The sequence below is a fragment of the Leptodactylus fuscus genome, chromosome 5 (assembly GCF_031893055.1).
Source record: "Leptodactylus fuscus isolate aLepFus1 chromosome 5, aLepFus1.hap2, whole genome shotgun sequence".
Lineage (NCBI taxonomy): Eukaryota > Metazoa > Chordata > Amphibia > Anura > Leptodactylidae > Leptodactylus > Leptodactylus fuscus.
In genome coordinates this window covers 161,101,175-161,112,453 of record NC_134269.1, presented here as the reverse complement: position 1 = coordinate 161,112,453, position 11,279 = coordinate 161,101,175, and the positions used below count along the sequence as shown (strand labels likewise).

The following is an 11,279-nucleotide window of genomic DNA, read 5'->3' as shown; positions in this document are numbered from 1 at the left end:
GAAATATAGGATTAATTGGGGACAAACCACTTTTCTAAGCAGCTCTCAACAATGGCTCACAGAGGAACACATGGAGAGATGTGGTCTTTATCAGACAACCTCTTTAAGTCTGCACACGGAGTTACACTCTGCTCATTCTGAACGTAAAACTCATTCAGAATGAGCACGTAAAAAAACAGATCCCATTGATTTCTATGGGTGCCGGTATATGTGCGTATCACATTGAAAGCAATAGGGAAAGAATCCTCCCACTGATTTCAATGGGTAGTGCATGTATGCCGGCACCCATAGAAATCAATGGGAACTGTTTTTTACGCACTCATTCTGAACGAGTTTTACTCCATGTGCAGGCTCCCTGAGGCCCCACATTGTGAAAACGCAGCTTTTTTGTTGCAGATTTTGTTGCATTTTTTTCAGCCAATGCCAAGAATGGCTACAAAAGGAATGGGAAGTACATGGAAGCTCTTATACTTCTGCTCAATCCACTACTGGCTTTGGCTCAAAAAAACGCACCAAAAACTGCAACAAAAAAGGCAGCGTTTTCGCAACGTGGGACCTCAGCCTTACATGGAATTACTTATGATGTCATATATGAATGATTGATGGATTTACAAATAATTTAGAGTAATATAATAAAATTCTTCCCACTGGGAAAGTTGTGCCATTGTTGCCTAGTAATGGCTTCTATAATAGACATGCACTAGGTAGCAATGCCTTATGGAAATGTCAATAGCCTATAGCCGCTCTGAGACAAAGGAATTATAATGATACGTGAAAAGTGTAAATGCACTTTCACTAGTATATGGCTAATGATCCTTTCTGTCACTTTAAGTGCTTTGGTGCGGCAACACCCTTGAGCTATGACACAGAACTGACCTTTCTAGATGTCACCACTAACCACTGAAAGCAGATTTTCAGCTTCATGGAATGTAGAATATCTTCCTAAATGTATGTTACCTAATAACAGCCAAACATTTCCACCTTCAGAGCTAGACATCTACAGCGTCTTGCAGGTGTCTAGGTATTAATAAGTCAGGACACACGTATAGGAAGCAATGCAAATGCTGGAAGTCACAGATAAAAGAAGTATAGTAGAGGAAAGTTCATAAAATGAATAACTTTCATATGACAATCCAAGGAGAGAACCATCTATTGTATGTATCTTATTATTGGTCATTATTGGCCAACTCACCTTCTTTAGAGAATTGTATTCTTAAGAAAAGTTCTTAGCACTTCTTGTTTTGGGTGCTGAGGAGAACGCTATAAACATAGCCCCATCATCTCTTCTATTGACTATAATATACAAATATAGTCTCATATAAATCTAATATCGGTATTGTCAGTGAGCACAGCTTGTAGTCACATTATCCTATTCAGAATGTCTTCAAGACTGTGTCCTGTTTACTTTCTTGGCATCTGGTGAAACACTTCAGTTACCTTTGGTTGTACAGTGTTGGCCAAAAGTATTGGCACCCCTGCAATTCTGTCAGATAATACTCATTTTCTTCCAGAAAATGATTGCAATCAGAAATTCTTTGGTATTATTATCTTCATGTAATTTTTCTTCAATGGAAAACCACAAAAAGAATTGTCAAAAAGCCAAATTGGATATAATTCCACACCAAACATAAAAAAGGGGGTGGACAAAAGTATCGGCACTGTTTGAAAAATCATGTGATGCTTCTCTAATTTGTGTAATTAATAGCACCTGCTACTTACCTGAGGCACCTAACAGGTGGTGGCAATAACTAAATCACACTTGCAGCCAGTTGAAATGCATTAAAGTTGACTCAACCTCTGTCCTGTGTCCTTGTGTGTACCACATTGAGCATGGAGAAAAGAAGGAAGACCAAAGAACTGTCTGAGGACTTGAGAAGCAAAATTGTGAGGAAGCATGAGCAATCTCAAGGCTACAAGTCCATCTCCAAAGACCTGAATGTTCCTGTGTCTACCGTGTGCAGTGTCATCAAGAAGTTTAAAGCCCATGGCACTGTGGCTAACCTCCCTAGATGTGGACGGAAAAGAAAAATTTACGAGAAATTTCAACGCAAGATTGTGCGGATGGTGGATAAAGAACCTCGACTAACATCCAAACAAGTTCAAGCTGCCCTGCAGTCCGAGGGTACAACAGTGTCAACCCGTACTATCCGTCAGCGTCTGAATGAAAAGGGACTGTATGGTAGGAGACCCAGGAAGACCCCACTTCTTACCCAGAGACATAAAAAAGCCAGGCTGGAGTTTGCCAAAACTTACCTGAGAAAGCCAAAAACGTTTTGGAAGAATATTCTCTGGTCAGATGAGACAAAAGTAGAGCTTTTTGGGAAAAGGCATCAACATAGAGTTTACAGGAAAAAAAAGAGGCCTTCAAAGAAAAGAACACGGTCCCTACAGTCAAACATGGCGGAGGTTCCCTGATGTTTTGGGGTTGCTTTGCTGCCACTGGACTACTTGACCATGTGCATGGCATTATGAAGTCTGAAGACTACCAACACATTGTGCAGCATAATGTAGGGCCCAGTGTGAGAAAGCTGGGTCTCCCTCAGAGGTCATGTGTCTTCCAACAGGACAATGACCCAAAACACACTTCAAAAAGCACTAGAAAATGGTTTGAGAGAAAGCACTGGAGACTTCTAAAGTGGCAGCAATGAGTCCAGACCTGAATCCCATAGAACACCTGTGAAAAGATCTCTTGATGGCAGTTTGGAGAAGGCCCCCTTCAAACCTCAGGGACCTGGAGCAGTTTGCCAAAGAAGAACGGTCTAAAATTCCAGCAGAGCATTGTAAGAAACTCATTGATGGTTACCGGAAGCGGTTGTTCGCAGTTATTTTGTCTAAAGGTTGTGCTACCAAGTATTAGGCTGCAGGGGCCAATACTTTTGTCCGGCCCATTTTTGGAGTTTTGTGTAAAATGATCAATGATTTGACTTTTTTTTGCATTCTCTTTTGTGTTTTTTTCATTGCAAGCAAAATAAATGAAGATATTAATACCAAAGAGTTTGTACTTGCAATCATTTTCTGGAAGAAACTGAGTATTATCTGACAGAATTGCAGGGGAGCCAATACTTTTGGCCAACACTGTAGATACTCTTTGTGGAGGAACTCTCCAAGAGCTACAGCCTCGATGAACATGTCACGCGTAGTACTTTACATACGTCAGCCCAGGTCCTCTCCAGATATTCGCTGATTTTTGTAAGTCTTTGCACTGGGTGGGCTTTGTGCGTTGACACCACCTAGTCTTATTGCCTTGTGAATTATCTTCAGCTTTTAAGTTCAAGATTGAAAATAACAATTCACACACCGGTGTGTTTTCCAGCTGTCTTTTCCTAGGCCAGGCATGTCCATGATTATTGTGCTATCATGTTCCTTTATAGGCCTTCCAAGTCTTCTGTCACATAAATGACACCAAATTTAACAGCCACATAAGCAGTGCTGGATTTAGCAGTGTGAAATATGGAAGTGAAGCCCCCGACCCTGTAGAAGGAGATATTCTCTGCTTGGAAGGAAACATAGACACATTAATCATTCCTGCTCCCTGCTTTTATTTAAGTCTAAGACTTGTGTAAAAGTTTTAGGCAGGTGTCAAAAAGGATGCTTTCAAAAATAAAAACATTAATACTTTATTTCTATCAATTAGTAAAATTAAATTAATGAAACAAAACAGAAATCTAAATCAGATTAATATTTGGTGTGACCTCCCTTGGAGTAGGAGTCCTGCAAGGGATAATATGGTCCTAACTCAACATAATCCAGTCTGTCTGGGATTACATGAAGAAACAGAAGGATTTGAGCATAGAAGATCTATGGTTAATTCTCCAAGACATCTGGAACAACCTCCATGGCAAGGTCCTTCAAAAACTGCCTGCAAGTGTACTTGGTGAAATTGATGCTGTTTTGAAGGCAAAGTGAGGTCACACCAAGTATTGTTCTGATTTAGATTTATCTTTTATTCGCTTTGCATTTTGGAAATTGACAAAAATAAACTATTAGAACTTCTATTTTTGACAGTATTCTTACTTTACAGCATTTTTTACATGCATGCCCAAAAATTTTGCAGAGTACTGTAAGTTAAAATCACCCTCATTGTTCACCTGATGTTCGTTCAGATAGTAATTTCTTAAAGGGTTATTCCCATTTTGGCAAATTGCTGCCATGATGGGAACAACAACTTCCAAGTCCTGGTTCCTATGGAGCTACTTACAGGAATAGCCAAGTAGTGCTACTCTATTCTACTCCCACAACCCCCATAAAGCAGAATGGGAGCTACGGAAACAGCATGGTACATCTAGCTACGCTGATTCCGTAACTGGGAATCTATGGAAATCTTGTAGCTCAGCTATGCTACGCTGTTTCCATGGGCCATATACTCTGCTATAGGCTCCTCAACTCTGTTAGGCAGCACTATTCCAGCAGTAGGGGTCGGGATAGGGAGCAGATAGTCCCATCTCACCTGCAATTTGATGAATTGGGAATAACCCTTTAAGGATTAATGGTGCTTATCTGTTGTGCACAATGGATTGACTAACGTACAGTGATACATCTTCAAAAGACCATCTCTTTAGAAGACTGCCCTCATATTCAGGCCAGATTTACTATGATAGGTTTTTAGTTCCAACAAATATACTACCATAGAGATGAGCTAACACTATTCGGAACAGCCGTTCCGAATAGCACGCTCCCATAGAAATGAATGGACGTAGCGGGGGGTTAAGCGACCGGCCGCCAGCAAAGTCTGCGTGCCGGCCGCTTCCATTCATTTCTATGGGAGCGTGCTATTCGGAACGGCTGTTCCGAATAGTGTTCGCTCATACTAGCTATCTTCTTTGAATACACCAGAGTCCTAGAAGGCCACTACTCCATGTAATTTTGGGTGGTCAGTTTACAGAGGTCTTTTGTACCATATCAACCAACCACCTCCCATACAATCTCTGCAATCCTGATCTTTCTAACTTACAGAAAGAATAAAAGTTAGGAATTGTCATGAAAACCCAAACATCCATAGTGTTCCTTTGATCTCAAGAACAAGACATTGTGCCCTACCTCTTGGCCTCGGATGATGGGCAAATTAGTACCACTTTTATCATCAGTACGACTTCTCTTGTCATCGTGTATTGTCAATGGCAGGCTCTGGTCCAGCTCTGGACTAAACGCTTCCTCTGCAGAAAGATACATTATTAATTATGTGATTCTTAGGTATCAAAGCTCAATAGAGTTACAATGGATCTGCTAGTTAGTTTCTGAATAAACTGAAGCAAATAGATGTGAATACAGCTGAAGTCTACATCTCAAGCCCAGCATCACTGCATTGTTAAGCATTTATTGTTGTATTACCTACTTTTACCCCCTGAGGCTAAGTTCACACCAGCACTTGTACTATGTTCAGGGATTCTGTTCCCCTTTCTGCATGAAAAATGAGGAGAGAAACCAAGTGCAAACCACACGGATCCAATTATAGTCTATGGGGTCTGCGGGTTTCTGCGGGTAACCTCTTTTTTAAATGGATTATGTTTCCATTCGGGGGGTCCCCAAGCGGACCCTACAAACGTAGATATGAACCTAACCTTAGATTGGTTGCTGATTTTTCTACTGTAGATAATGGTTCTATAGTTCTTGAAACTAAAGCAGGCCAACAGATAAGTCAGTGTTTACTAGTATAGGAGGAGAGGGTAAAGCTTGTACCTGAACCCGCTAGTCCTGCTGGTCCTCAACTAAGGATTAGCCATGCTGAAATCTAACAACTAGCAGTTCCCTATATATACTCCACGTTAATAAGAGTATGACGGCTTCATTGGCCTCTTTAAAGCCAGAGAAGCTTTAAAGGATTAAAAAATTAGGATGATTCTGTTCCTCTTTGATATTTTGTAGGGGAAACAAGTGACGTCTGTATTCATAAAAATCCTCCAAAAAATTGTCACTTTTCTTCTCCCCTTATCTATTAGTAGAGTGTACTGGAGTTCAGTGCCTCAATGGGAGATGCTGTATAGAGGAAATGATAGGTCACAAAACTTATAAGAATGCATTATCCATTGCTCAGTATCTGCAAATAACCTATATCATCTCGCTGATCATCTATTCTATTGTGCTTGCTCCTAAGCAGGCATAGTAATAGAGGAAAACATTACACAACTTACATATGCCAAGGTCTGGAGAGACTTATGATCGTAGATAAAAGTGTAAGGAGCACTATATAATAAGACCATAGCACTGTAAATATTGGCGTTTCTACTTACGGAGACATTTGTTGGAAGTGAACATCTCAAGGAAGGCGTTGCACTCCTCCAACTTGTTAGCACTCCCTTCACAAGTGCACCACAATGATGTGTCCATGCTTGTGTTGTTAATGAAGTTTGGGGTGACTGCAGTACCTGTTTGGGGGATCAAAAATTATGCATATGAATGATATATAAGCTATACAGCACAGTACTAGTGTTACCACTGCTGAGTATAACAGAATTCATGACCAATATCCACAGTAGTAACATAACAGATAACAATATATATATATATATATATATATATATATATATATATATAATATATATACCGTATTTTTCGGACTATAAGATGCACTTTTTTTCCCCAAAATTTTGGGGGAAAAGAAGGGTGCGTATTATAGTCTGAAGGTGGCGCCTGGCATCCACTGTAATAGAGAGGCGGAAGCCGGCAAGTGATAGACGCCATTACAGGTGCCGGGGCCTGCGACATCGCTGCGCTCCTCTGCCATGCATGAAGCCAGCAGCGGCAGGGGCTCCTCCGTGCCCCCGCCGCTGGCTTCATGCAGGGCAGAGGATCGTAGCGATGTCTCAGGCCCCGGCGTCTATCCCTCCCCGGCATCCACCTCTCTAGTACAGCGGATGCTGGGTCAGTATCGGTGTCCCCTTCTCCCCCGGGGCCGGTCCCCACCGGCCCCATACCTGTAAAGTTGCAGGCCGGCTCCTGCGCGGCGATATCGCAGGAGCCGACCTGTTCGGGTGACAGCCGGGAGCCTAATGAGGCTCCCAGGCCTGTCACGGCTATATATTAGTATTTTAGTAATAAAATAATAATAAAAAAAAAAGCTTTAAAAATATGAAATAAATAAAAGTTCTAAATCACCTCCTGTTTTTTTTCAATACAAGGTGATCTAAGCAATAGATATCCCCCAAAATGGTATAACTAAAAATTACAGCTGGCCCCGCAAAAAAAAACGCTCTATGCATCCCCGTACAGCTGCAGGGTCACCTGTCAATGTGGCCTTGCAGCTGTTGCAAAACTACAACTCCCATATATTAAATATTTTACCAGTTTTTGCTTCAAAATATTTTTCCCCTATTTTCCTCCTCTAAAACCTAGGTGCGTCTTATAGTCCGAAAAATACGGTATATATATATATATATATATACACAACTACCTCTCAGCCTCCTCAATTATCTTTTATTATATTCCTTCTTCAATATTAAACTACATGATATCTCCTCTTTTCTCTTCTGAGAATTTAGACCCCATTCTTCTCAGGATTCCCTGGATTCCCAGAGGTTAGACCCCCACTATAAGAGTATTTAGTTCTCACCAATCATCCTGATGTAGGACTTTATGCAAAGGTCATGTTGGCTTGGAGTACAGCCTTTATTTTTCTCAAGCAGGTGGCACTTTTTCTGATAGTCCAAAAGACGAGATCTGAAAGACATTAAATTATAGTTGCAACTTAAGGGCCTTTATACCAGCTGATTCTTGGCTCTATAAAGGACCCTTACTGTATGTGACAGTGTATGTAACCCTTGCTGTATGGCCGCTCAAAGTAGATTTTTCCTTTGTTGCCATATCAGTTTAGCTGCAGCTCTCAGCGTTTGCAGTGCACAGGTTGGAAGTCACTGGTAAAACCCCCAGGAATAATTGACATGCTGTGGGCAAAAACCTGCTGAACAAAGTGATCTTTGCAGCATGAGGTTGAGATTTAGTAAAAGTACAGTGCAATGGCTTGGGCATCGAGTCCATATGGTTAACCCATTGCAAGTATGCCCTGTATGACACCAGCCTAAAGGTGGCTATACACTTCAAAAGGATCTTTCACCACCTCCAACAAGTCAAACTCTTTACATCAATTTATAGCTGCTGCTCCATTGATTCTGGCACAGTTTTTTTCTCCACCATTCCCAAGCAATTAATCCTGTTAGTTTTGGTGTCTGATATGCTATTTATGTTCTTTACTGTCAAGTAAGGGGTGTGATTCTGAGCTCTGACACTGGCTGCCTCTGATTGGAGCTATGAGTCACACCCCCTGCCTGACAATGCCCTTCTGAAATTACAGAGCTTAAATAGCACATCAGTCACCAAAACTACCTGCTCTTGTTACTCAGGAAAGGTGGGGGCTAGAAAGAAAATTGTAACTGTGCTGGAATGAGTCAAGTGGAGCCTATTAACAGATGCTAAGGAGTAGAATTGGTGGAGGTGGTGAACGTTTATCTTTAAGCCACTTCATTCAGCAGGTGTTTGGACCACCATAACTTGGAGGCTTAACTATGTGTACATGTTTTTTTCAATGGGAATAAACTCCTATAAGCTTATAACATATGGGAACACAGCATTATGCATGATAGACTTTATCTAACCTATTCCCTAACATTTGGCAGCTGATTTTTTTTTCTGACGGGCTTTGGTTTTCATGGGAAAACTACAGCCTGTTCTCCAGTATATAGTGTTCAGCATTGCTAAATACTACACTAATGGGATTTTGTGATGTCAGCAGAACCAATTTTGGTTCAACAGAATGTTATCTTTAGTGGTTTGACAGAAACATTAAAAGGCTTTGCTAAAGCTCTCTATGACTATTATAAGCTATTAGTTCATTTTACATGTATATTTCTCAGAACCTAGCAGCCATGAGTTACTGCTTGTAGCAATATCCATTTAGCCTCATATTTCCCTGTTCCCACCAGTTGTATGGTAGGGACCCCACAAAACCATGCCCACTGTGGGAACATGGATCTATACTCCCCTAAGTGTCCCAATGACATTTTAATCAAACACAAAGCATGGGGGAGGGGAATCTAAGGGGCTCAGTTACTACTGGTGGCAGCTCTGTTACTTGTTGATCTCCAAGGAACCTCAGATGATGGGGAGGACTGGATTTCAACATGGCCTTGTGTAGCATTGTCTAGATATTCAGGATTCCCCTACAATAACAGACTGACTATTCCCACAGTACTCACTTGCACAAGTTGTCCTCCATGCAGGTGTCATAAAGCTGCAGGCAGTTTTTCTTTTTCTTTTCCTCAAAAGAGCACTTGGGGACGATATTCTGGCGTCGACGTTCTCCGCAATATTTATCATGATCGCAAGGACAAAATAGGAGCTGCTTTATAAATTCTATAGGGACTTTTTTAATAAAGTTCCGGAGGTGACTGTGACACTTGTGTCGATCGCAGGAACCGTCAGCTTTTGTGGCACAGTGTCTAACATAGTCACTCTTCAGATGACTACACTTCTCATGGGAGCCACAAATTGTCGCTTGATTTACACAAGCGTTAGGTCCAAGATCCATGTCACGCTCTGGAATGAAAGATTACAATCATTTTTTATTGATCGGGTAAAGGACAAACACTGACAATATAGCGACTGTATGATTATATTGATATGTACATATAAATATATATATATATATATATATATATATATATATACACACACATACACCTATATATAGCAGTAAAAAAGGCAGTACAGTAACCAATGAAATCACTTCTTATAATACAAGCAATAGAAAGATGAAAGGTTGGGCTCTAATTGCTATTGTCAACCACTCCGATGTCGGCTTAAATTGTCACGAATAAGACATATATCAAATCTGATATATCACAGAGCTCTATGGTAGGTTAAAGAGTGTAGCATGCGCTGTATTCGTCTAGATCAGGAGTCCTCAAACTGCGGCCCGAGGGCCACATGCGGCCCGCCAAGCACTTCTGTCTGGCCTCGCCGACAACACCGGCAGGCGTGCATTTATAATGAAGCTCCTGGGGAGCTCGGGCCAGGCCATGGAGCGCACTTCACTTTACCTATTGGAGGGCACCATTCCCGATGTCTGTGCGACCTGCTCTGCCTCCAGCCCACTGTTTAAAAAGTTTGAGGACCCCTGGTCTAGATCTTGGGTAATACAATGCACTGCACATGTCTGTACACTGGAATTGTAGAAAAGGTGTAGATTGCAGCTGCGGCTCCTGTGGTTCTTAGGGAGATATGCCAGGACCAGAGTTGTCTTGCAGCAGTTCTTTCTTCCCATGCAGAACGTTACTCGGATGTGCTGAGTGTGTATGTATCAGAGAACGCTACTAGATAGCTGTCGACTGAACAGGGCATATCATGTGTATTGCTGATATTAAGCTAAGATATTTGATTCTCAGAAAGGGAAAATGAGCCCCTAACCAACTATAGTCATGGATAGAGGCATAACTGGAAGCTTGTAGGCTTAATGTAAAATATGTATGGGGCCCCCCTTTACATTGTACTATTTATAATACTGGTGTCTTCTCATGTTATAGAGAGACTTTTAGGTCCCCTGAGGTTCCTAGTCTTAGGAGTGATTGCCATCTCTGCACCCCTTACAGCCACACCTCTTGTCAGCAAGGAAAACAGACCTTTGCCTTGCAGTTTTTTCGGTGTTCCTTTAAAACCCATGAGAAATTTATATGAATGTCTATCGATTTACATGTTGGTTTTTTTGACAGAACATTTCACATGGCTGTCAAAAAAACCTGACATCCTCTACCTTTGTCAGTTTTGATGGATACAGAAATAGACATGTGAATAGACCCACAGACATACATGGGTTTTAAAATGTCCGTCATAGAGCCATTATTGACTATTGTGTTAATAAATTCTAAATAAGCCCTTCAATGGACTAACATGATGGTAAGGTCTTGTTGTTGGCGAGATGTCTTATATACCATGTGCTGTTGTTATACACCAGAAGCCCCACATAGGGAACTGTATACTGTGTGTCCCCTGATAGATTCTATTGTTTACTGTTGTAGAGACCTTTAAGGCTATCTTATCATATATAACATAATATATAATTAGAATGTACATAAGAAAAGATTGAGTACTTTCTGAGGTTCTTCAAGTTCAGTTAGGGAAAGGTAATACAGACATGTGGTTTCCATGTGTCTTTCACTCCAATGCGTAACATCTTGTATGTGGAATTTAAGTAGAGTGACCCAGATCAAGAAATCCTGAATAAATAATCCTAGTGGAATACTACCATGTGTGAAAACACACAAGACAAGGCCAACACCTGGCCATGTAATGGA

The 11,279-nt window shown here is 41.1% G+C and overlaps 1 protein-coding gene across 2 annotated transcripts in view; it reads right to left on the bottom strand.

The window, feature by feature from the left end:
* Positions 1–3,082: 3,082 nt before the first annotated feature.
* Positions 3,083–11,279, bottom strand: part of LOC142205007 (GDNF family receptor alpha-4-like) — a 41,102-nt gene continuing 32,905 nt past the window's right edge. Inside the window, exons 4-8 of one of the 2 annotated variants that reach the window (XM_075276352.1) lie at positions 9,186–9,525; positions 7,547–7,653; positions 6,228–6,362; positions 5,038–5,153; positions 3,083–3,493 (exon numbers count right to left, since the gene is read on the bottom strand). In XM_075276352.1, the coding sequence (XP_075132453.1) occupies positions 3,389–3,493; positions 5,038–5,153; positions 6,228–6,362; positions 7,547–7,653; positions 9,186–9,525 (803 nt within the window). In that variant the 3' untranslated portion in view covers positions 3,083–3,388. The remainder of the gene's footprint in view (positions 3,494–5,037; positions 5,154–6,227; positions 6,363–7,546; positions 7,654–9,185; positions 9,526–11,279) is intronic. The other variant, XM_075276353.1, reaches the window with a different exon arrangement.